The sequence below is a fragment of the Rhea pennata genome, chromosome 8 (assembly GCF_028389875.1).
Source record: "Rhea pennata isolate bPtePen1 chromosome 8, bPtePen1.pri, whole genome shotgun sequence".
NCBI classification, from domain to species: domain Eukaryota; kingdom Metazoa; phylum Chordata; class Aves; order Rheiformes; family Rheidae; genus Rhea; species Rhea pennata.
Window position 1 is genome coordinate 28,529,928 of NC_084670.1, and position 24,638 is coordinate 28,554,565.

Here is a 24,638-nt window from a genome sequence, read left to right on the forward strand (position 1 = left end):
TTTGTATGTATGGACCTAGCAAGCAATCTCTACAGCACCACATGCTCTAAAATCCAGTAACAGACCTAGCATCCCCATAAAGCCTACAGCTCAGTTCAAATTGGCATTTCAGATCTTAGCACCCTTGAGGGCTGTGGCCCAGAGTCCAGGAACTCCATGCTATGGCACGTCATTGAAAAAAAAAGCTTAGGAGAACATTCTCTAATCCCACTATCTTCATATGAAAGTCACCTCCAAACAAAGCCAAATTTGCGTGAACAACCTTCTCTATCAGTTATTCCCCTTCACTCCCATTACTTCTTTTCCAATCTTCTTACCTTTTTAACTTCCTAAATTCAAACTCTGAATTTGCTTTCAGACAATTCCCAGAGCTCGGCCAACTCTTTTCAGTTTGTTAATGTTTAGCACTATTTCTACTGTCCAATATTTTGTCTTCCTTCTTTTTATCTTCCTATTTTGGGCACAATGTAAAAAACCAGTGGTCTCCACTGTATAGGTCCCTCTGTTGAGGGAAGCTACGGAAAGACCCGGGACATCTTCCCAGTATTTTCCAGCCAACTCTGGTCTGTGGAGCACACAGTCTGAATCCTTTTCTTATATGCACAAGTACATGATACTTATATTTGACAGTTTGTCTTTACAATCATTGAAAATTTTCTTCCTAGAACAGGATGCAGAAATTATATTTACAAATTGTGTTTTGGGTTGCAACCAGTGACAGAGTGCTGTGGACCTGACAGTATTTTCTTACTTCCTTAATGTAACCTTTTGATATACGGACACATATCAAACCTGCTCAAGCAGGGTCACCTACAGCATGTTGCACAAGATTGCATCCAGGCAGGTTTTGAGTATCTCCAGAAAAGGAGACTTCACAACCTCTCTGGCAACCTGTTCCACTGCTCTGTCACCCTCACCATAAAGAAGTTTTTCCTCATGTTCAGATGAAACATCCCATATTTCAGTTTGTGCCCATTGCTTCTTGTCCTGTCACTGGGCACCACTGAAAAGAATCTAGCCCCATCCTCTTGACACCTTCCCTTAAGGTATTTGTAGACATTGATAAGATCCCCCCTCAGTCTTCTCTTTTCAAGACTAAAGAGTTCCAGCTCTCGCAGCCTTTCCGCGCAGGGGAGATACTTCAGTCCCCTAATCATCTTCGTAGCCCTATGCTGGGCTCTGTCCAGTAGTTCCATGTCTCTCTTGTACTGAGGAGCCCAGAACTGGACACAGTACTCCAGGTGTAGCCTCACCAGGGTTGAGCTGAGGGGCAGGATCACCTCCCTTGAGCTGCAGGCAACACTTTGCCTAATGCACCCCAGGTTACCACGGGCCTTTTTGGCCACAAGGGCACACTGCTGGCTCATAATTAACAACCAAAAGTCCTGCAGAAGTATTCTAGACAGGTGCATGAAGAAACTACTGGAAAATAATGTTGTTCTATAAAATCTTTTGTAATACATGGACCTGTTGGGTCAGGTCTTCTGAAGTAAAGATGCTCAGTTAGGCTTGTGAAACCTGCTTTTTTGTGAAGCTTTACAGAAGTGTACTTAGGCATCTGTAACATCTCAGGTACCTATGCTCACCATTCTCATGAATCTGTCTTCAATTTATCCACCAAACTGCTTTTCCTGATCTCATCCTACATATACTGCATTTCTGAATAGTGTTGCAAGCCATATTAATGCCCATAAAATGTGTCTTGTTCATACCCAATCCCAGACAGAGCTGCATGTACAAGGAAATGTTTTGGTTTAATGTACAATGAAAATGCTTTTCTACAATTTTTAGAAAAGACATGTTGAATAAGCATACCTTGTAGGTGGCTTAAAAGATCATACACTCTGTAGTGGTCCTTGGTTCTGTTAGAGAATCCAACTAGCTTTTAACCAGTCCCTGATTAAGTTCCATTTTTTTCCATAGATGACTGAAGGTCCATTTGGGGATCAAAAGCAGAGTGATCTACCAGAATTTTCATTCCTAAACTTCAGGCAGTCTTCAGAACACACTAAAGTTCACATGGCAGATAAACATCAGCAGAGCAACAAAGGAAACTACTGTAAATACGTGAAATGTGAGCAATGATATGGGCAAGTTTATCTTGCAAATTCTTTGTATTACAATAGTACCCGGAGAGGCCTCTATCAAGACCGGATCCTCAATAGGTTAAGCACCATAAATATAAGAGTAGATGTAATGTATTTGCTAAATTAATGTATTTGCTGTCTTAGGCCAAAGTCCTCAACTGGATAACAGAGAGGGTAATTCTATAGAACCAAGGAAAGGTCCACCAGCAAAGGGAGGCCTGAAATGAAACTGTGGAGACTGCAACAAAAGGAACACATAAATACACAGTGAAGGTTACTATCAGTGAGAGATGATAAAGCATGGATCCGAATGGCTAATATATGAAAGAAGAGAGAAGAATCATGCAGGATCCTGAGGGGAAAAAGATGTTGCAGCAGACTGAAGGACTTCAAAGGGGGAATGCAACATTATTTTTTAATAATATTAAAAGGTTAAGTTATGCTGTGATTTTGAACAATAATGGGGGGAGGAGGAGAAGAAAAAAGAAAAGCCAAAAACCCGAAAGAGTGAAAGCCAAGTGGCATCAATCTAGGTGTTCACCATTAGTACCATCTGCTGTGATTAGGAAGCTATACAAAGAAAGAAATCAGGACTTAAAATAACTGACCATTAAAAAGCTCTTCATAGTCCTCACATTGCTCCATCTCTCAAACCCTCTCAGTTAGTAAGTTGCTTAGTTACTTTGAAACTTGCATAAATATTCTGAAAATATTTAGTAACCCAAGAAAAAGGAAATTCTACCACCAACATAACAAAAAGCCTCAACAGAATATGTTTTACTGAACTATTGAGGAACAGCTGCAGTGAGTTTAGACAGCTGTCAAAAACTCAGAGATATCCACCTGACCAATGCAATGGACAGCAGCTCACAGATACCTTGAATGCAGCTTGTCTTAACATCAGTGAAGCCATGATAAACATGCATTTCCTTATCTTGTCATGTAAAGCAACAGACAAGGCAAAGCACTAGAGCTTTACAGTAAAATAACCATGTGCACTAAATCACAGAAAGATTATTAATCCTTATTAACCCTTCTGCTTCACATGTTTTCAGAAAAAATTCCCTTAAAAAAATACAAATATGAGACTTACACATGGCAGGATCAGCATTCACCAGTTCCGATGAATTCTGCAGAGAGCAGATCTCACAAGGCACCTTAGTATCTCTGAACTATCAAAATGCTTTCAACTTGACTGTTAACTCCAATTTAAATGCTTATTCCTAGATGATATACTCTGATCATAGACTGATGGTAGTGGTACATGATTAAATCATCAGAATCTACAGAAAAGTCAAACAATACCCAGCTCATTTATCTACCCTGGGATACTCCTGACCTGAGTGCTTCTTGGATATCACTTCTTGATCTTTGAGGATGTGATTTAGAACTCAAAAAGTCATAAAAGAGAATGAATGGTGGTTTTAGGTGGCTACACTTAAAATATTTCATGGAGCTGTAGCAACGCAACTCCACTGAGGCTTTAACAATCATCTCTTCTTAGAACATGCATCTCTGCACAGCTCAGATGACCGATTTCTATATTAAGCCTCAGGAAAGGAACTCTCTATTTCACATTCAAGAACCTGACCCATTATTGTTAAGTCTTTATCAAAAGTAAGTCAACTTAAGAAAAAATTATATTATGAACAGAAGTTTTGGCAGGACAAAGATGACACTTCATGCAGCAGTTAATACAAAGAGAGGATGATAGCTCTGCCAAAGACAATAAATATTAGAAGAAATGGCCTTCAGTTTCAGAGGCCCTAAGCAATATTGCTGGTGCTCATTTTAAGATCAGCTTCTACAACAGAATTCTCTTGAGAGTATTCCTAAATGTGAAAAGGATGAATGTTTTTGTTTTGGAATCATTCACAATGTTGGCACTGCAAACCACAGACTTGAACTGAGGTGAGAGTTAACATCATCCTGCCATTAATTTCTTTCAGTTGCATTTTTCTCTTCCTTGATTTCCCTTCACTCTGAAAAAAACAACAAAAACAAAACACAAAAAAACCCAAAACTCCAAGCATTACTATCAAAAATATTCTCAAGTAATAAATCATGTATTTGCTCTCACGTGACTGGTATTCATTAAAGATCTCCAAGATCTGCCCCCAGAGTGTATTATGTTACAGAAATACAGAAATAGCTGCAACAAAAAATTTTGATGGGGGGGGGAGAGCAACGATGAACTGTCTCTCAATTGGGTAGAAGAAGAATGCTCATAAAAATATGTTTGAGGGATTTGATATATAATTAGACAAAAATAGCGGTGTAAACCCAACAAAACATTTGCCAACCTAAAACATTTCATATAGGATTTTCAAAGTAGAAACTTCTACAATGCATATTCTTTTTTTTTTTTTTTTAATGGAAACGAATGAAAAAATCACTTCTAATTTGTCTATTATCTACCTTTGCTTTTGTTAGTCAATGAACAGTATCCTACTACATTCGCACAAATGCTTCCTTTCCTCTTTATTGCCCAATTATTTTGCTTTACTGAATACCACAATCACTTTGTAGAAGTGAGATCTATTAGAGAAACAATGATTTTTTTTTAGTGATGTGGTAACCTGACTGAATCATCCGAGTGGGGGAAAAAAACACTTGATTCAGCTGCACATCTGGGTTTTATAAAGGATCCAAAGATTAACATTAACATGTTTCAGGGCTAAAATGAAGTCTGAGGAGATCACAGCATTCAAGAACGAGGACAGTGTTAATCCAGGGCATATTGTGCTTTTCTCTAGCACTCTAAAAATTAACTTAGCTCAGCTAATTTTGCATCTCCAGTAATTGTGTGTTGTGTATGAGTAAGCAGTGACTAAGGAAATGTCAAAGCTATTCCATATCCTGTTCTTTTCCTGCAGTATAACATGACAGGCAGAGAGGATACCTCCTATTAGGCCATAACAATTCAACAAAGCTGATATTTATTTTAACAAGAATGAAAACTCACATGCAAGCTAAACATTGCCATTCAGTCATTACAATCACTTGTGCCATGAATAAAAAAATTAACAATTGAACTGAACCAAAAATCAGTTCAGGCGTTCAGTTACACGCACATACACATGCACCAAAACTTAAACTGGGAAAACTTAAGCAAGCATGAAGTTTCCCGTGCGCGAAGATTCTTGATCTGTGGTACTCTGGTTACTTCAAACATTTCAAATATCACATATGAAGGCAATAAAAATACTGAACAATGAAGAACACCAAATGATGCACACATTACAACTCGGGTAAAGTTAACCAGGATTGCTAATGAGAAAAAAAAACGTGGCATCAGTACCAAAACTCCTGTCACTGCTCACTTCTATATACATGCAAAGGAGGATGTCAACATCAGCTAGCTGAAGTACCCACCTCAGAGGCACTGAGTTGTCCTCTGCTCACTGCATATGCAGGAAACACAAGTTCCAAAACTTAGCAGCTATCAATTTCAGCTTTGTTATATACCCAAAATAGCTGAATTGATCTCCTCCAGCTCTACTTTCTTTCCATTCATCTCTCTTACAAGCTCTTGCGCCAAGTGTGAGGCAAAACATATGGAGAAGAGCAGAAAAACAGAATAGGGTAGAAAAAGGAAAACATAGGTTGCTAAAGAGTATGCAGAAGAGTAAATATATCCAAGCATCCAAGTTATATGTCTGATGAAGAGGGACAGCAGGCCAGAGAGGGGCAAGTGAAAAAGAGAAAGGGGGAAGGAACAGGACTGGGAGCAGGAGGCAGTATTTAGAGGTTATGGCTCATCTGTCCATTATTTGCTTTACTCACAGGAACGACACAACTGCGGGGCTTTGGTGGAAGGGTATCCCAGCATACATGGAGTTGGACAAAAGTAACTCATAAAAGAGGCAACCAAAATACATTACCAAGGCCAGGCTAGTTAGAAATAAAGCAGCATTTAAAGATGCACCTATTGCCAATCATATATAGTCTTCATACAGGAGTCCTTACTAAGGGGAATCTTTGCTCAGCACTATGATAAACTTCTGCCAATTCTCACGATTTTCTCCCATGTCTCATATAGTGCCACAATCAACAGATGAAGTTCACGGTGCAAAATGAGCAACACTGCACAACTTGTTCTCATAATAATGGAAACCACTACTTACAAACACAGATCATTCTGACATGTATTGGCCAGAAGTAACAAAATCTAAGAGGCAAATGTAGGAGGGGGAAAAAAAAAAAAGATAGATAGATAGATATTAGTGGCTCAGACGGCAGTGGAGTACCAAGAAACAACAGGGTTGCCAGACTACATCAGACCTTCCCCAAGCATCACTGATGTCAATTGGTTAACAGAAAGGTGACAAAATATACAACCAAGTATCAGATTATCTCTGCTTACATGGAAATGCTTCCTCAAACCCTCCTTCTCTTCCCCCATATAATATTTCTCTTCTCAGATCCATAGGCCAAGCATTCCAGATAAAAGGGAACATAGTTTTATGATGCAACTAAAGGGGGCTTTTCTGCAAGTTGACACTACTCCTTTGCATTTGTTCACTTCCACTGCTATTAAATTCTCCACTCAGTTTAGTTAGGCTTTCTAAAGATCATCATCACCCTTCCTAGCCTTGAGTAAGTTAAACAATCATCATCTATAAGCTTTACTAACTGCCATTTTACAAATAGCTAATATTAACTTTGGCTACAAAGTACGACCTAGAGTTAGTCTTACATGCTTTTTTGTGGTGATGAAAATGATAGCTTGTTCCTACTGTTCCACGCGTCCTATGCCTACCTGTTTCTAATTCTCTTAGCTCAGGATTCAGCTTTTTGAGGGCAGAAAAGGGTTAACTATTGGATATGCAAAAAATAAAATAAAAAATCTAGAACAAATCATGGCAGACATGAATTTCTGTTACAGAATAATTTCAAGAATAACTATGTTCCTTCAACTAATTTATCAGCTGCAGACATACAGCTTACTATTCTGTAGTTCCCTGGATCTTATCTAAAGCTTTTGAAAAACACAGATAAAAAAAATTTACAATTGTCTAAACACTTCCTATAACAACTGTGTTTTTAATGTAAAAGTGCACATTAGCAGCAGTTCAGTTGCTTCACTAGTCTGAATACAACCCAGAATGCTTTACAAAAAAAAGGGGGGGGGGGGGTTGGGGGGGAGAGAAGTATATAGATTCCCTGCTAACTACACACTTCAAGACTGTTTTAAAGATGCCTGTCCCATTCAGTTTGAAGAACGGCCTGCCACTATACTGCAGTCTGGCATTAAAAGAATAAGCAGAAATACAGCAATTTTATTTTCATGGTAGCCCTGCAAATAAATGCTAATGAAGAGTAAGGAGTTGGACTTTGCAAAACTCTTAGTTTCCTCCAAATTAAAAAAAAAAAAAAAAAAAAAAAAAAAAAAAAAAAAAAGTAAGAAAAATAAAAGAACATTTTAGTCTTGTGGAGAATAATTTTATCATTGGGCAGCATTCATAGGCATGACAGAATTGTCACAGGATGACAAACTCATAAAAAAAAATGAAAGTTTATTACCACCTCCAGAAGGCACTTAAGATGAGCTTTAGGTAGCAATTTATTATTGATATAAACACACTCACTATGAATCAAGATTACTGCAACCATGAAAGTGACTTCCATTTAAGAAACTGCAACTAGAGGAAAACCTCAGAAGATTATCAACTTTGTCAGAAGCACTTTAAAATCTCACAGTATAGCTGGGGAGCTATTTAGTAGCAGATTTCAAATATTTTAAGTATAGTGTTAGCCTGTTATCAGAAGGAACCGAGATACTGTTTTCTTTTTGGGCCTACCCTTTTCCAAACAGGTATCAAGTGAAAAAGGAGGGACTGAGTCTGAAGATCTAACACTGACACATGAAACTCATTGACTAAGGATGAGAAAGATGCATAAAACGACCAAATAGCTTTGAACTGTATTAGAGGACTGTCCCAGTAAAGATTTAGAATCTTTTGGGGTTCTCAGAACAACCCCAAATCCCTTTTCATTTACTCCATTCTTCTGGAGCTCTGCTTTTGCCAGGGAACAAGCTTAGAGGGACAGAATTTCCAGGCTGCAATGTGATGAGCTACTCTGGTTCTGCTTAACCATCTCGGGAAGAATTCACGGACTAACACTGCTGCAGTCAGCAGCAAGATTCAAAACTTCACCTCCCTCAGCCTCTAAGCCTACTTAGATCAGTAAAGCATTGCCTCTGGTTTTATTCAGGATCTTTGCAACCTAAACTGCAGGGACTGAAAAGTCAGCCTACCTCCTCTTTTGCAGATGGGGAAAGAGGATCCCTCCAACACTGTCTTTTCTTGACAACGTAACAATATCTTGGACCAGTGGCACATGCAGCAATTAATCTCTACTGACTCCTCACTGGGGAAAATCTGACCCTCTAAAGTAAGGATTCTACTCACAAAAATCTCTCACTGCTCAGTCTTTCCAAAATCATATTCTCCTTCCATGAGGTAAGTACCAAGTGGGAAAGTACTAAAGGGAAGAGCCAGTTCCTACACCTGCAGGGATGTGCAGGTAAGGAATCCTCCTGGTTTGCTCATACTGTGCCCTGTTTTCTCCAATATAGCAGCCTTATCTCTGGAAGCTCTTACCCACCAATTTACTTTCTCTTACACACTGATGTGGTGCTGCTGTTCCTAAGGGAACCAAGCACTCTACATATTAAACCTCTCTGCACAGCTTCTTCAAGCCTCTATCTTCACTAATTAAAAATCTCACCATTGCTTGGATACATGCTAGTCTCCTGTCATCAAAACAGCAGAACTGGATACACAATCCAAAACACACACAGGACGCTTGGCCTGCCACCACAACAAAGCACTCCAATAGCCGCTACTCTCTTCATTGACTTACAACTGCGAATCCAACCTGCTTGCATTCAAATTTAGCGTATTCATTCTCCTCGAAGTTAAGAGTTCTGCAATCTGCTTTGTGCACGCCTCTAAGAGTTACAGGTCTCGGAGAACCTACCATCATCTAGGAAGAACTGTATCACATGGCTATTATTTAGGACGCCAGAGTTCAGAGCGCACATTTAGAGGTACATAACAACTTGTTTCAAAAGCTGCCCAGGAAATTAGAGGGTACGCACCTTTTGGGATATACTCCCAATACTGCCTTCTGCCTCATATCAACCAGGCATCTAGTCAGACAAAAAGCTACAGCAACAATTCCATATGTGCATTTTAAAAACTACTTAAAAATCACCTGGAGTTCTGACTTCAGAAAGGCTTACTATGGAGCGCCTGATAAGAGTGTTCCTTTGTTTTAGATCAAGGTTAAGGCAGATTTATATGAAAAAAAAAAAAAAAAAAGAAAAAAAGAGAGCAAGTACAACGCTTAGAATCAACAGGCACGAGTAACAGAGAAAGAAAAGAGTCCGCAGGAGATCAAGGATACATGCCTGTAGGGAGAATATCTTAAAATCTACGGTAAAGTCATACTTGGCAAAATTCAATAGATCTGGTAAACATCAAAGATAAAATTTAGCAGGATAATTCCATCAAGCACCATTAAAAGAAAAATGGGACCAGCAGGGTTACCAGTGAAAAACAATGCCAGGCCTAATAGCACTGATCTACCAGAAGCAATTTATTATGACACCAGAAATAGCTATTTTCACAGTGGATGCTTGAAATGAAAACTTTAAAGCTTCTTTAAGTCTTGAGCTATAGCAAAGTATTCAGCCAGCCAGCCAAAATAGCTGAAGGGAAATAGGAAGGCCACATGTGGAACTAATTACTCATGTAGAGGCTATGACAAAGAACATTTCTCCAGACTTTTCATGGGGGCTTCACTTTCAGGAAGTAACTCTAATTACTGTTCAAGTCTCGGCAGCCTGCATGCCGCTGACAGTTCCAAGAAAAAATGAACCTATTTGCCCTTTTCTTAGTCTGAAACGCCAAAATATAAAAGCATAACTGGAGTCATTAAGAGGAAACAAAATAAGCACTGGTTTATTGCATTAGCTTCTCAAGCACAAATCTTTTTATAAATTCATTCTTTCAGTCTTCACAAAACAGCAAATTCTGCGCCTACGTTAACTCACTTCTCCGTTGGCTGCAGTGAAACTGTACATCTTGACTTTTTACAGCTTTTCCATACTGGGGCCCACTTCCTGCCCAGCTGAAGAAAAAAATCTGGCCTGAAGATGAAATGACTGCTTAACATTACACTAAAACATCTGGTACCATTTTATACACAGACCCATGTCTGAGAGCAGGCAATTCTAGCGGTCTCACCAGCGGCACAGTGCATACCCAAACCTCCCTAGGGTGACATCATCCCATATATGGACTCTCAGGCCCAGCCCTCCCCCTTTTCCTGGTCCTAAATTCATTGCCAGATCCCCAGTCTGCTGCAAATGTGCCACGTCAAGACTGGAAATCACAGCACTTCAGTGTGTTTCAGTGAGTGCTGCAGAGTGTGAGGGAGAGCCGAGCACAACCCGTGATGCAGGAAGGCAGTTTTTCCCAAAGACTAAAAGAGGATTTAAAATAAATAAATAGAAGCGTCCGGAGATCCTGCTCCGTCGCCCCAGTGTTCAGACTACCTGTTCAGGACAATGCTGTTGTACAGTAGTCTGCACATTGGTTAGACTGGGCAAGGCAAAGCAGCGAGATGGACTATTGGGGACGCAAGTTGCCATTGCCAAGGAGAAGACAGTTATTGCTCCTTTCAGATCTCATATACAGTATTTTTCTTCACAGGTTTTGCACACTAGGGAATAAGAAACGCTAAGGGACACTGTGAAAAAGGAGGACTTCAGAATAATGCGGGGAAGACATTCTGGTAAGGCCTACTTTGGAAGAACACCTGGCCTATGACCTGGCGAACCTAGGTGACTCCCCCTCCCCCATTCCTCCAGTCATCACTGCAAGAAAGATGGAGCTCTGATGATTTACCAAAACGTATGCAAGAAACGGGAGAGGTATATTACCTAGAGAAGCGTACAAGAGCATAGCTAAAGTTGATCATTTTCTTTTTTTTTAATTTAAAATAAAGCTTTTTTTTTTCCCCACAAACTAAAAAGGTAATTTTTTTTTAATTGTAGCAATCCGTATAAATATTTAAGGAGTAATTTTTTTAAAATGTAGAAAAAAGCTTGATAGAAGTATGTATTCTAAATAGTTCCTGTTATAAAGTATGATCTGAAGATCAATTTTAAGAAAGTATTTTCTGTTGAAGTAATAAAATAATAGAACAGAATGCATGAATAATAATTTAAAATATTGCGAAATATTCTGTCTCACCATTTGGAGAATTGTACTTCGATTTTATATGCAGTTGAAACTTCTTTGCAAATAACCTATGCTATATGCTAATGAAAACTGGGAGGAAAGCCATAGGGAATATATGGCTACTACTCCATGCTCAGCTTCTGCCATGTAGAATACAGAATCTTTGATTGTCAGGAAAAAATATCCCAGAAAGTAAAAGAAGTGATAGAAAAATAATAGACGAATAAAACAGAACTAACAGCTTTCCATCCCAATACTTGGCTGGCTATTGCTTAGAGGGATCAGGAGCAATTGATTGTTACCGCTCTCCTGTATAGTTTGCATTGCTGATATTTCTTCTAACATTCAAAATGATAAGTTACTTTGTCCTGAATCCCACTGATAAAAATGGAATTTGTAAACGAATGCAGAAGTTTGCTTTGGTGAGTTTCCAGCTGTCCTGGTAGGGGAAAAAAACCCTCAGGCTGAATGAAATCCCCACGGAGAGAATAATACAAAAAGTCTGGGCTGCAATTTGATACCAGCTGAACTCCAGAGTCAGCTCCCCAAAAGTTAACACTAGTAACAAACTACTGCAACTGGGGGGGGGGGGGAACACTCTATACGGTGCTCACTATTGCTAGGAAAGCTTTGAATACTTGTATTATAAACAAAACTAGCATAAATATACTGCTATAAATATTATAATCAATTTACTTTGCAAAATGCATGTTATATTTTAGACAGCCTTGTTGCTGTGCAATTTTTAAAAATATGTATATTTTGATTACCTTTTGCATTGCTCCTTCAAAGATCAATAAAAGTCCTACTGAGAGGAGATGACCATATAGTATTAGTACGACAGTGCTTTCACTGGCTGTCTTAAAAAGCCTGTGAATCAAGAAGCAGCGCTGTCATTTCCCTTACCCTCCCAAAGCTCGTGTATTTTGACTAAAAGATGTATATTTCATAATTTTAACCACCTTCTCTTCATTAAAAAAAAAAGTCTTTAGATTTAAATTCATTTTTATTAACTCATTAGAGCATGTGAAAGAATTTTCATTCTTGTCCTAATTTAAAGTGAAGTTGCAACACCCAGTTATTTGTAGTTATTAATAGAAAATCTGAACAGACAGGAAGAAATCGAAGGGACGGAACAGAATTCAAACTTGCATTAATATTTCTCAGTCTTGCTTTAAATATGATTGCTCTTTTAGGCACAGAAAATCTGGAAAACTTCATGATTTAGATTTTATTTAAGCAGCAGAAAAATAGTTTTCCAGTTATGCTAAGAAACTTGCTCAGTTATGCTTTCAAGGGAAATACGATTGTGTGTGCATATTTTTTCTATATAATGTTTAATTTCATAGTCACATTTTTCTTAATTTCTAGATCAGAATTATAAAGAAACTGTTGTTATGCACTCAATAATAGCCTTTAATGAAAATACCAGTAGAGAGCCTGTGTCAACTTCTGCTAAATAGAAGACGACAATGAATACATGTGCAATTTGTGTTTCTCTTATCTTTAGCCCACTATTTGCATTAATCTTTATTTTAAATGACCTTTCTGTATTTAGGAAGTGATTCCCCTCCCATACACTCATGACTCCTCAAAGTTACATTTTTAGACTGTAAGGCTGAGATCTAGGAGGCCCCCTTGGCATGGGGTTTGGAAAAAGGGAGGGAGATTGCAGCGTGCAAAGCAATAGATACAGAAAGAAAGCCTGTATTGTTAGGAATGAATAAGGAAGTATCTACTCAGCTCAGTAATCAAAACATTTTCAAAGTGAATTAAGCGATTCTATGATTCTTGAAATACTGCTCTTTTATCTGAAAAAAGTTCTAACTGATAATAATCACATAGAAGACAAGACCTCTCTAGTTATAAAACAGAGGTTTAAATATGCATGTCAAAAAACACACGATAGCTGTATACAAACTTTTCAAGACCAAAAAATAAAGACATTACATTTTGTAGTGACTGAAAATTATTAATAGGGTCCAATACATACTCACTCACAGACAGAGTTCTGCGTAACCAGCATTATACCGATGCTTAAACCTGTTGTATGTATTAAATGATACAGTTCATGTTATTATAGAAAGAACAACAGGAAAAGCAAATTAAAACTAGCATGAACATTTAAACAGGTCAGCATTTAAATATGATGGACTTTTTTTTTCATCTTTAAGGAGCATGGTTTATTTAGTACAATCAACAAAACTATATAGGGAAGAGGGGAAAAAAAATGACTTTTCCTATATATTCTTCAATGCAAAAAAAAAAAAAAAAAAAAAAAAAAGGGGGAAGCCGCTCAACCATACAGAAATAAATACAGATCAAAAAAGCATCCAAAGACAAAAAAAAAAAAAAAAAAAAAAAAATTTTTTTTTTAAAAAGTCACTTGTCAATTTTCAGCCTTGCCATTAAGTTGCATGTTGTATTCTGTATTAAGGTTAACGATGCTGTTTAACGGGTCTGTATTTTCAGACGGCTACAAGTCACTTCTGTCCTTTTCATACTCCTTGCCCGCCTTACTCTTCACAGCCTGTACTATCACCACACGCGCACGCACACACACGCACACACATTTCTGCAGACCACCCAAGTATCATTGCTATGTGGAAAATTCTATAAGCAGAAGAGCCAAACGCATGCAGAAAAATCCCAACCTCTAAAGAGTGTTAAATGATTATATTCTTTTAATCAAAATCTATTATACAGAATGAAAAAAATATTTTCCATAAATTCTAGGTTTAACTTTTTTTTTTTATTATTTCATCAAGGCTATAACTTCACTCTTCATTGCCAAAAGCTCTGCTTCTTAAGCTGTAAGCTGAACTTTATAAAAAATATCCTAATTAAGATAATATTAAGGATCAGGAACTTAAAACTACAAAAAGACAGGAAATACCAGAGTTAGGAATTAAACTCTCCTGAATAATGCTACTGTGCTTCTGTGCTGCATTTTATGCTGCATTGCAAAATAGTATCTAAAAATAAAATAACAACCTCCTCTCAGATATAAAGTCCAAATCACAGTTGGAGAGAATTTACTTCTCAAATCAATCTATAGACTACCTAAACTTACAGTCAAATCCTTAATATACATTTCTGAAACTAGAATATTTGTAATCTTGAGATTCTTCTTTGTTCACAATATTTTAAAGTATTCTTGAAGTTTTTATTGACTTAATGAATGAACTAGATACAGCATATGCAGATGTTAAGCCCTTTTTTAGCAACTGAGTTAAAGTTTGATTTTAAAAGATGATATTCCTTTCACAACATAGGAATCAAATGCAGATAGCTATCTAGTCATCAGTAGTACCCAATGAATTAATTTAAAGCAAAATAAATCTGCCCCAATTACTGGGGCAATATAAAGCTCTTTGCTGTTTCTTTTAAAAATTCTCTTTGTATACCATTAGAAGAATATGCAATCTTTCACTTACAACTTTTTCTCTTGGCACCAATTCCCAGATAATTTTTAATAGAAAAACTGTTAAAATGTGTACTTATATTTTTCTAGTCTTTTCATACTGTAAATTTCAATGATTTCTACTGTATAATTCTTTTGCTGTTTCAAGAAGCACTCATAATATGGAAACCTAGACCTAATTTTCTCCCAGACTAAAAATCAATTTCTTCAACCACCAGATGCATGTCAAATTAAATGAAATCTATAAATCAAGCAAAACTTTTTATATTTGTTTTAAATGCATTTTTGATTTGTCATTTTTTGTTTTTTAAATAAAGCCTCTTACTCTGAGGCGGGTAGGAGGACATGCCACCTTAAAGGATTCAGTTAAAATTTTACTTAGACCTATAAAAATTACAAAAACATATGTTAAACATATTATAAAGTCAAAGTAAACATATTTAACGGCTTGGAATAAATAAATGATGTCTGAATTAGCTAGTCATGTTTTGTAATTGATTCATTTTGCAAGATATCTTATTCTATCCTGTTTGAAAGAAAATTGATACACTTTATTCATATAATTGATGTATTTAATTCATATACTTCAACCTGCCTATTAGCCAAAGACACAGCTTTTTCTTTATGGCAAGATAATGATTAATGCCAGAACACTGGAATAACTAAATATTAATTTATTGTTAGACCAGATCAGTTTTCATCCCAGTACAATGTAAATTATTATGCTGGTTTTTTGTACGGGATATGTTTGAGAAGCATCTGAAAATACTAGCTTATGACTTACCTACGGTGGCACTAGTGAGCACGAGCGACTGAAGAACACCATAATAAAACACAATTGTTTAATCTGTGTAAAAACTGATACAGCTATTTTTTCTCTTTTAAAACTTCCAGTGTATTTTATACTTTTTAAAATTAATAATACCTCAATAATGTGGTGTGTGTCATTTCAAAAGTAGGTAACATTCACTGTGTGTATTTTATATACAGAGAAGACTGGCAAAGTAATATACCTTGTGGAAATTATGTTATTTGGATGCTTTTGAATTATACCATAGTCTATACTTAACTTTATTGAGCTTCAGTAAGTTTTTCTGTTATTTGCTTTTGAAGTGTGGATTTCAGGAGAAAAGTAAATTTAAATAATATGCTAAGTTGCATTTATTTAAATAGTATGCTTGCTGCTAAAATGCAACCAGTTTTCTTTCCAGGCTATTTCCTTTAGCTGGGTTACTGTACAAGCGGTTGCCTCCATTTATACAGGAAGATTTTTATTTTTAACATGCAAGATTATTGTACTTATCTGCTCCTAGAAAATATGTACTGTATAAACATATCCTTTATCTTGAACTTCAGTATTTCTGTGCTTCCAAGAAGAGTAAAAACATCTGGCTAAATTACTATGCTCTGTGCAAGTACAATATGCAGGCAAACTCCTGTAGGAATTGCATCTAAAATAAACCAGTTTCAACCCTTTTTGGGGGGTTGGCTTTTTTTTTTTTTTTTTTTTTTTTTTTTAATATGTTTGTGTGACCAGTCTGTTGAAATCACCTCCCTGATACATGTCAGCACAATGATAACTAATGTACTGAAATGCTTATATTTTTCTGAATAAAATCAAATTACGTTCTTGTTCTACAGCTCCCAATGTTTTAAAGTTTAATTCTGTTATGTGTGTTCCCCCAACAAAGCCCCCCAAACCGGAATGGTACAAACTGATTCACACCAGCGGTGATGGCTCCAAGGGACTGGCTGGACGGAGTTGTCATGTGTCTGCCTGTCTACACTTGCTGTGCAGAACATCCTCTCACCTGTACAGCAGGCACAGACAGGCAGTCACATGACAACCCAGCCTGAGTGACAGCCAGCCAGTGGGAAACAGCTCTGACACTAGAGCATCTTCACCAAGAGCTACAGCCAGGAGTCACTCTGGATCTCAGACTGTCGGTCAGTAACCAAGTCGTGTATTGCAACCCACCTAGAGTCAAGCGAACAGTGCCTATAAAATACAATAAAACCCACTGATGAAATTTTTACTGTGCTTTCTATAGTACTCTTTTCCTAGTTGTTCTGATTAACTCACTAAGTGTTATTTATATGCAGCTTTGCAGCACCATTGTAAATTGGAGGACAAAATATATTTCTCACTCGTATCTTTAGGAACCTACTTTTTTAGATTATTGTCAGTGTAAAAAACACTAATCCACAGAGCAGCTCACTGCAGGTGTTTATTCCTATAAACAGGCAGAATGTTAGACCTTAATTTGTCCCCTTTCCACCATCTGACCTCCCCCTAGCTATTTTCATTCTTCCACCCCAAACCACACAGAATTTGACAATTGAGAATGAACTGTGAATTATAAGCTGCATCTAACACTGGATGCTATACTTTACTACTGAAACAAAATGGAAATATTTGAGCTGGAAATGACAATAATTGGAATTTTTCAAATAAATGTAAATTTCATATTTCATATTTTAAAAGTTCTTATCCTAGAATCCAGCTTGGCATTCTTTGCACACCAATAATGCCAGTGAAATCTTGGGCTGCTTTAGACTAATAAAGAATACAAGATCACATTCTCCGCCTATGCCTTACAAAAATCGTACATGGCTTTACAAACAGTTCTTTACAGAACTTTTGATTCACAAACTCGAATGACGTTCCCCATTCTCAAAAGTCATTTTAATCGAATGCAGAAGCTGCTAATTCACAAACTTCAAATTGGCAGTTTGACTCTCGACTGCATGAACCTTAGCACAAAGATCTGCAGCTTTTCACACTTTTAAAGCAGTAATAACCAAGACCTGAGATGCTCAGATTTATTTTTTTTGCAAGTGTCTCATACTATTTTAGCCAGTATGACATGAAATACCCTACTAAAGAAAACTGTATTTGCAAGCTGAATGAATATATTAATTTTGCACTTATTTACAACTGCCTCAAAACTGTACGCTCTATTACTCATGTTTAATTTTAAGCACGGTGAAAAAAGCACAAAGACATGGCGCTGGTCATGCATCAAAATTATGAACGCAAGCAGCTACTCCAGGATCATAAACTAATTCAGATTAGTATCCACACATTTGAAAATAGCATCAGTTCGATATTTCCACAATTACAGAACCAAAAAGCATTCTTAACCACTGATTCCCATTTGATCAATAAAATACTATTGTATGTTTGAGAAGCAACAAAATCATGTCAATAAGGAACAAAAGAAATTACTTAAGATCTGAAATCATACAACAAATTTTGAAATCTTTTGCCAAAGTAACTTGCTTCAGTATGCACTCCACTGTGAATTCTTCACTATAAAAGCCATAACTCACAAGTAAGAGAAATAATTCACATCCTTCAAAAGGCACTAAGCCAGCAACTACTTGCATTCGGAGAGTGATTTTTGTCTCACAGTAAATTCCAGACTTCTCGAAAGGGGTTCAACTTACACCAGAAGGGGTACACAGCCTTAGAGGTCCTAGCAAACGCTGTCGCTTAATACGATGCATTCTCAAAGTTGCTCAGTGGTTCACATGAAGCTACAATAGTTCTTAGGGCAAGAGTGGGGGGGATATACTCATCACTGTGGCTAGCCAACGGCCAGGGATATCAAAGGTGAGACTTAATTTTCTGCCTCTTTCCCAACTGCGATGGAGCGGGTCCTGCTACTGCGAAGGAGCTGGCTGCAGAAGTGGCTGGTCCCCGAGCGGGAGGCACAGGAGATGTGAACTCCTCATGACCTCACGGAGCACACATCCATACGGAGCCTGGGCACAGCCCAGACACATGGAGACGGGCATCACCTCACACATCACTGAAGACTACATATCTTACCAGGGCAGAAATACAACAGCATACAGCCATTTCGGTAATCATCTGAGAACAGGATGTGACAACTACCAAACCTAGCTGCAAGTGAGGAGAACGTTTTAAGGAGACAAAATGTAATTATCCAAACTGGAGTTCAGCCAGGAGACCAAACATTTGCTGCTTAAGTTCAGAAGCAGGTAGTTCATTTCTGAAACAAGTCACTAGTCTTCTGATTAACTTAATGGTCAAGCTGTGGCTTTAACCATTTTCAGAAAAGTATCTAAAATACAGACCTTACTAATTTTTAAGTCCCATTGAGAAAAACCTCAGTAAAAAAACTCAGCATAAAGCTTTGTGAACTCCTTCTCAGAGCAGAATAATCAAACTATACAGCAGATCTGTACTTGAAGAAAAACTTTTCCATGAGCAAAATACGGAATACTGGGCTGTTATCTTCTCTTACCACTGTCAAATGTTCCTAGGTGATCTCCCTTATCAGCCTGAATATACTATTGATATTTTCATGACTATCAGAACCAACTGTTCAGCACTTAAGGGACAGCATTTTAAAACATATATACGGGAATCAGATGGCAGCCAAGCCCTTCCATGTCTTTCATACTGCTTCAAGATTCCCAAGCGACTTTTTCTAACAGACTATCAAAACACACTGTTTATTTTCAAGTGCAAAGCAGAAGGCATTCCATAGGTATTTTCAGGAATTTTTATATTTCCTACTGAACAAAATTCAGACTCCCCTCCCCCCAAATTCAAAAACCGCCATGGCACAGTGCAAATGCATTTTTAAGTGCTTGAGATGAAAGATAGCAAGAAGTGTTAATTTTGATGCATCAGTTACATTTACAATTAAGTGTACCTAATTTAAGATTTACAACAGATTTACCACAAGTTACCAAAACTTATCAGAAAAATGACAGTTACCTTTAAATTTGCATAGATCTTTACATTTCAGGTTGTTAGTTTATTTTTGTTATGTTGTAATAAAATACTTCAAATTATAATCCAGTAAAATTTTGAGGATAAAGCTTTTCTTCTTGACCCAGCACTTGGTTCCCTCCCATTGACTGATATCTCCTGTTACAGTAAATACATTTGTATCCCTCTAAATTGTTAAAAACAAAACAAAACAAAAAAACAAAAAAACACACGGAGGAGGGAGGAAGGGGGCCAAATCTTCCAGATTAACCAACTCAATCCAATCTTCCCTGATTCTTAGGGGCTATCTCAAAATGAATACTGACTTGGGAAAGAAAAAACAAACAAACAAAAAACCCCAAAAAACACTAGCGACCAGAACAATTTCCAACGTCAGTAGAACTACTGAAGTTAACTACTTATCAGAAGTACCACATTCTGGATTTGCAGGACTTTGGGCTCTGGTTTATGGACATGTAGTGCAGGACTTTTACACAGGAGGCCTAGAAAATTCACTGAAGTAAAATGCTAATATAAACAGAATATGAATTGTCTGCGCAGTCCATCGGCTAACTTTGTTTTGTAATTCAGTATTTTGATTATTACTAAATAAGGTAGAAAATTGAGTGATATTTTAGAGCTTGTCAAAAGTATCTGTTTACTTGTGCCACTTCCATTCAACAAACTAGCTGAACTTAAAAGCACTAACCTTTTGCTGAAAACAATTAATTAAAAATAAAAATTGAAAATGAAAGGAAAAAATATTTCTGGAATGCCTTTTTTTTTTTAACATTAACAGCCCAATTTTTCTATGAAAATCAAAATAAACCTAAAAAAAATCCAAGAACTTGATTGTAAAGCTAATAGGGCACCAAATAACTCTATTTTAATCTTCAAAAATTAAAAATAGGATGGCTATTGAGTTTGAGGTTGAGAAGAACATTGCTAATATTGTTGTAAAAAAATGACTAAGTAGAATAGATTAGCGAAAAATTGATTCCCAAAGCTGTCTAACAATATATTGAATAAAGTGAGGAACCTGGATGTCATGTTTTTTGTAGAACTGCTGTTTTCTGATTCCCTTATTAATTACCTATATATTTTTGATTAGCAGCAATATTTCTTACCAAGGTGCATTTATTGGCTTTTCAGTAGCAAATTTGAACTCCATATCAAACTGGCTACATAACTCTGCGGCCAAGCTTTTCAACTTCTCAGAATATGAAGCAGGAGAACAATTGCTATCATTAGATCAGTTGCTGTAGTAGCTCACAGCAGTAACTTTACTTAGACAATTCTTTATGGCCACCTTATAGCTGACATGTAAGAGGAGTCCAAGCAGGCACAGAACAATACCAGAACGTTCCAAACTAGGCTTTGCCTTCTCCCCTGCTTCCAGTTCTATGTGCGAAACCACAGGAAGGGAGGAAAAAAGAAAAAACAAACAAACAAACCAAGAAAAAACCCAACACACCCTGTATTTATGCTTCCAACATTTCTACAGAAGTCTCAGAGGGTATCTCCATAAAACAAAAATAGAAAGTTGCAAACCTTAAAACGTTCTTTCAGTTCAAGTCTGTACAAGCCAATTTAGTATTTCAAGTTAACATCAGAGGACTGAATAAATCCTGTTTTTTCAGTACTTAGAAGCTCTTAATTCCTTACCTCATCATCTTTATACCAGGACAAGCTTTCTGCAGTCAGAACAAACCAGTATTCCTTGGATCCTCCTTTCATGATTCCAATGTTGTTGATGGTCAGCCAGCCTTTCCGGATGACCTGCGCAGAGGTGCAGTCAGGCACAAGTTTAGTTCATTATTCATTTGACATTGTTTAACTACCAAATTCATTCTTTCAAATAAAGAATAAAATAAGAGGTGGTGCATTTTCTTCCTTCCCTGGCAAGTTCAACACAGGTTTTACAGATTCCAATCAGTCAAGAAAAATGTAATATATAGTGAAAACAGTGTTTTCAGACAAAAGATAACTTGGAGGAAGAGAGAAGCCTAAGAATGGCCATGTGAGCTTGAAACATGGTTCAATATCTATTCTTCGCCATCTGTAGATGTTTCAGTAGGAATTCCATTCTGTTCAGCATGCATGTTAATGTAAATATAAGCTCTCAGAAAAAAAAAAGCAGCTTTGGTGTGCACAGAGAAAGAGACTACTTTATATTTAATAACCAAACTAAATAAGAAGGAGATTAGGAGTTGCACCTAACACACTGGTAAAAATGTTGGTAACACATAATTTATTAATTTCCACCTTATTCCTAAGTTTTCCTCCAAACTTAAGGAGATCTAGGGAAGAGGGGAAAAAAAAAAAAAAAAAAAAAAAAAAAAAAAAAAAAAAAGCATTCTCCCTATTACTCCAAGATCAGCTAAGAAAGAACATTACCAAGAAAGTGGAATATACATATATCACAAAGGGGATATACATCTGTCATTGCCCAGGGCAATTAAAATAACTGAAAACACAACAAATTAAATTTGTTTGGACAGGGGAAAGATGCAGACCATATAAATACTATGTTCAGCAAAATCAGGTTACTCAAATTCATGCATAGACAGAGGGCTGTGCACACACTACCACTGCATGATAAATACACAATCATTGACTGTAGGAGTTCTGTATGTAACTGGGCCACACAATCACTGCGGCTAAGTGTGCCATGTTCTGCCTCCCCAGCAAGGCAGAACAAAGATTCCAGATTCTATAACCTTTCACCAAAGCTGCTTAACCACATAAGCTTCATATGCCACTTTTGCCTGAGGCAAAGACTACCGGCATTCAATCTATACTGTAATCAGCATTGCATTTCTTCTGATATTTCACCAGTCCTTTCTTTGAAAAAGAATATTTGCACAGATTCATGGCAGGCACAATTTGGGGTACTGACAATCCCTAAACTTCTAGGCTGCTTCAGAATCAGCAAGCTCAAACTGGACTTGTTTATTACAGATATCTGCAGAGGGCTACTAGATAACACTTTGGCCAATGAAACCTTTTGAGTATCTGTTGGAGTTGGGACTCCATTCTGAAGGAATTAATTTTAGATGCTTGCTTTGCTAGTTAAAAAAAAATGCAAGGTATTTACTTTCACCTGCCATAATAAAAAAAGCTGTTGGGTTAGAGGGACCTTTGGCCTGACAGATAGAGGTGCTCCTACGCCATGCTCTGTTCAAACCATCTCAGACCAAACCCAAGCAACAAGCTCTAGTCAGTGCTAGGAGCGTTGCTGATGCATACCAAAGGTGGCTGCACCTAGCCCTTTTCAGAAACGAATTTTTGAGGAAGTTAAAATAGCAATGAGTTAATAAATGGGTAGTAAAGGGGAAAAAATTGTTCGTTCCTTGTATTTTGTAGGAACTGGTCTGAGAGAATCATTTCCATTTCAAGTAAGACAGTCACATTTTCCATTCACTACCAAACACACCAACAGTCTAGAGAAGAAAATCACTATAGATTTGAAAATAGTCTATGGGTTTTCAGCTCATAAACAGAGTGAATTAATATGGTTCTAAAGGCTCAGTATGCTATGAGAGAAGGGGACATAGCTCCTGCAGACAGACTCCAGGGTATGGGCTGAGCAGACTGGATAGAGCAGCAAGCACCACAAAGGTCTTAGAAGTTTGTTGTTTTTTTTAATGATCATGAAAATAAAAAAAAAAAAAAAAAATGGGGTGGGAGGCTCAGAGAGAGGGCATTGCTTTACCTGGAATACTTGCATGAGTGCAAGTGGAGGGAAATACACTAGTATTAACTAGTACTAACCCATGAAGTACTTCTTTTAAAATTTTACTTTATGCTGTTTATGGAAGTGTATGGAATATAAAGCTTTTAATAGAAAGCAAACAACATGCATATATAGGCAAATAAAAGTACTAGCCTTCAAGCTACTTCCACAGGTTAAGTTGTAGAACCAAGTTATTTTTTTTCCCCCTGCACTTAACTACATGAATGCAGCCCTGTGGAAGAAATTTTAGAAAAAAGCCAGGAAGGTAAGATTTTCCTATCACTTTAACTTAGCTTCATAACAAGGTGAGCTGTGCTTTTATCGCTGGCTCTATGTGACTCAAGTATTTCAAACAGTTTCACAGCAAACATGCAAAGATTCCCATGTTACAAAGAACCTGCAATAAGAGGCTGAAAGGATGCTGCTGGACCATGTTGTGTACAATTTAAAATACTGCATGCTTCATAGGAAGCAACACATCACATACAGGAAGCAGAGGCAGTCAGATGAACACAATATTGAAAACTGGTTTGGACACAGAGAGGGAAAAGATTTAAAGACAGGGAAAAGATTTAAAGACAGAGTTTGTAATGGGGATAAATTGTCAGGTTCTACAAACAAACCAAGGAGAAACACCTGACTAGCAGGTTCAAGATCCTTACAGGTGATAAATAATTCAAGTGGCAAGGGAAGTAGTTTACTATGGGTATTCCACTCAATGCTCTCCCTCATCATTAGCATAGGCTTTGCAGAATGTTAATACAGTTTTCCTCAGCTCCACAAAGAATGCACGTGCCGCAGTAGTCTCAGTACAGACCAAGCTACCATTTCAAAGTCTCTAAAGGATACAAGCCATTTAAGAGGTAATTAAGTTTTTAACGCTTCCCTTTTAATGTGGGACTACCTCAACTGCACACTTCCTAAAGACCATCCTCTCTGGTCTGATGGACATCACCCCATAGATGCATAGCCATCACTGAGTGTGCACAGAAACAGGCTGATTTGGTAATGTAAACATTGGTCACTCCGTCTTGCAGAAAAAGGAATTTGCCAGCTGTTTCCTCAAAAATCCAGTGTGCTAGGGATTAGATCCAGCTGTCATTCCCACACCACAGTGAATCAAGAGCAGGACACCAAGCTACAGTAGTATCTTGAGCATGTGTTTTTCATGTGCAAATTTCTAGATCTGTTTATCTATACCCCTCTGGGAAAACAGTGAACCAAGTTCTCTAAAATACCCTAAATACTACAAGAGATCACAGTTATCCAAAATATCTGGAAGCCATTCCCCATGCGATGTCATTGGAGAGAAAAAATACGTATGTGTATCTAGGTGCACTATAATAGCCAAAGAGTAATCCTGGAGCCTGATGTTCTCATCATCAAA

General features: G+C 37.3%; 1 protein-coding gene across 7 annotated transcripts in view; it reads right to left on the reverse strand.

The window, feature by feature from the left end:
- The window catches only part of DNM3 (dynamin 3), a 183,586-nt gene that overhangs the window by 103,246 nt on the left and 55,702 nt on the right, over positions 1 to 24,638 (reverse strand). For all 7 annotated transcript variants that reach the window (XM_062580964.1, XM_062580961.1, XM_062580959.1 and 4 more), the window contains one exon: positions 21,181 to 21,294. In XM_062580964.1, the coding sequence (XP_062436948.1) occupies positions 21,181 to 21,294 (114 nt within the window). The remainder of the gene's footprint in view (positions 1 to 21,180; positions 21,295 to 24,638) is intronic.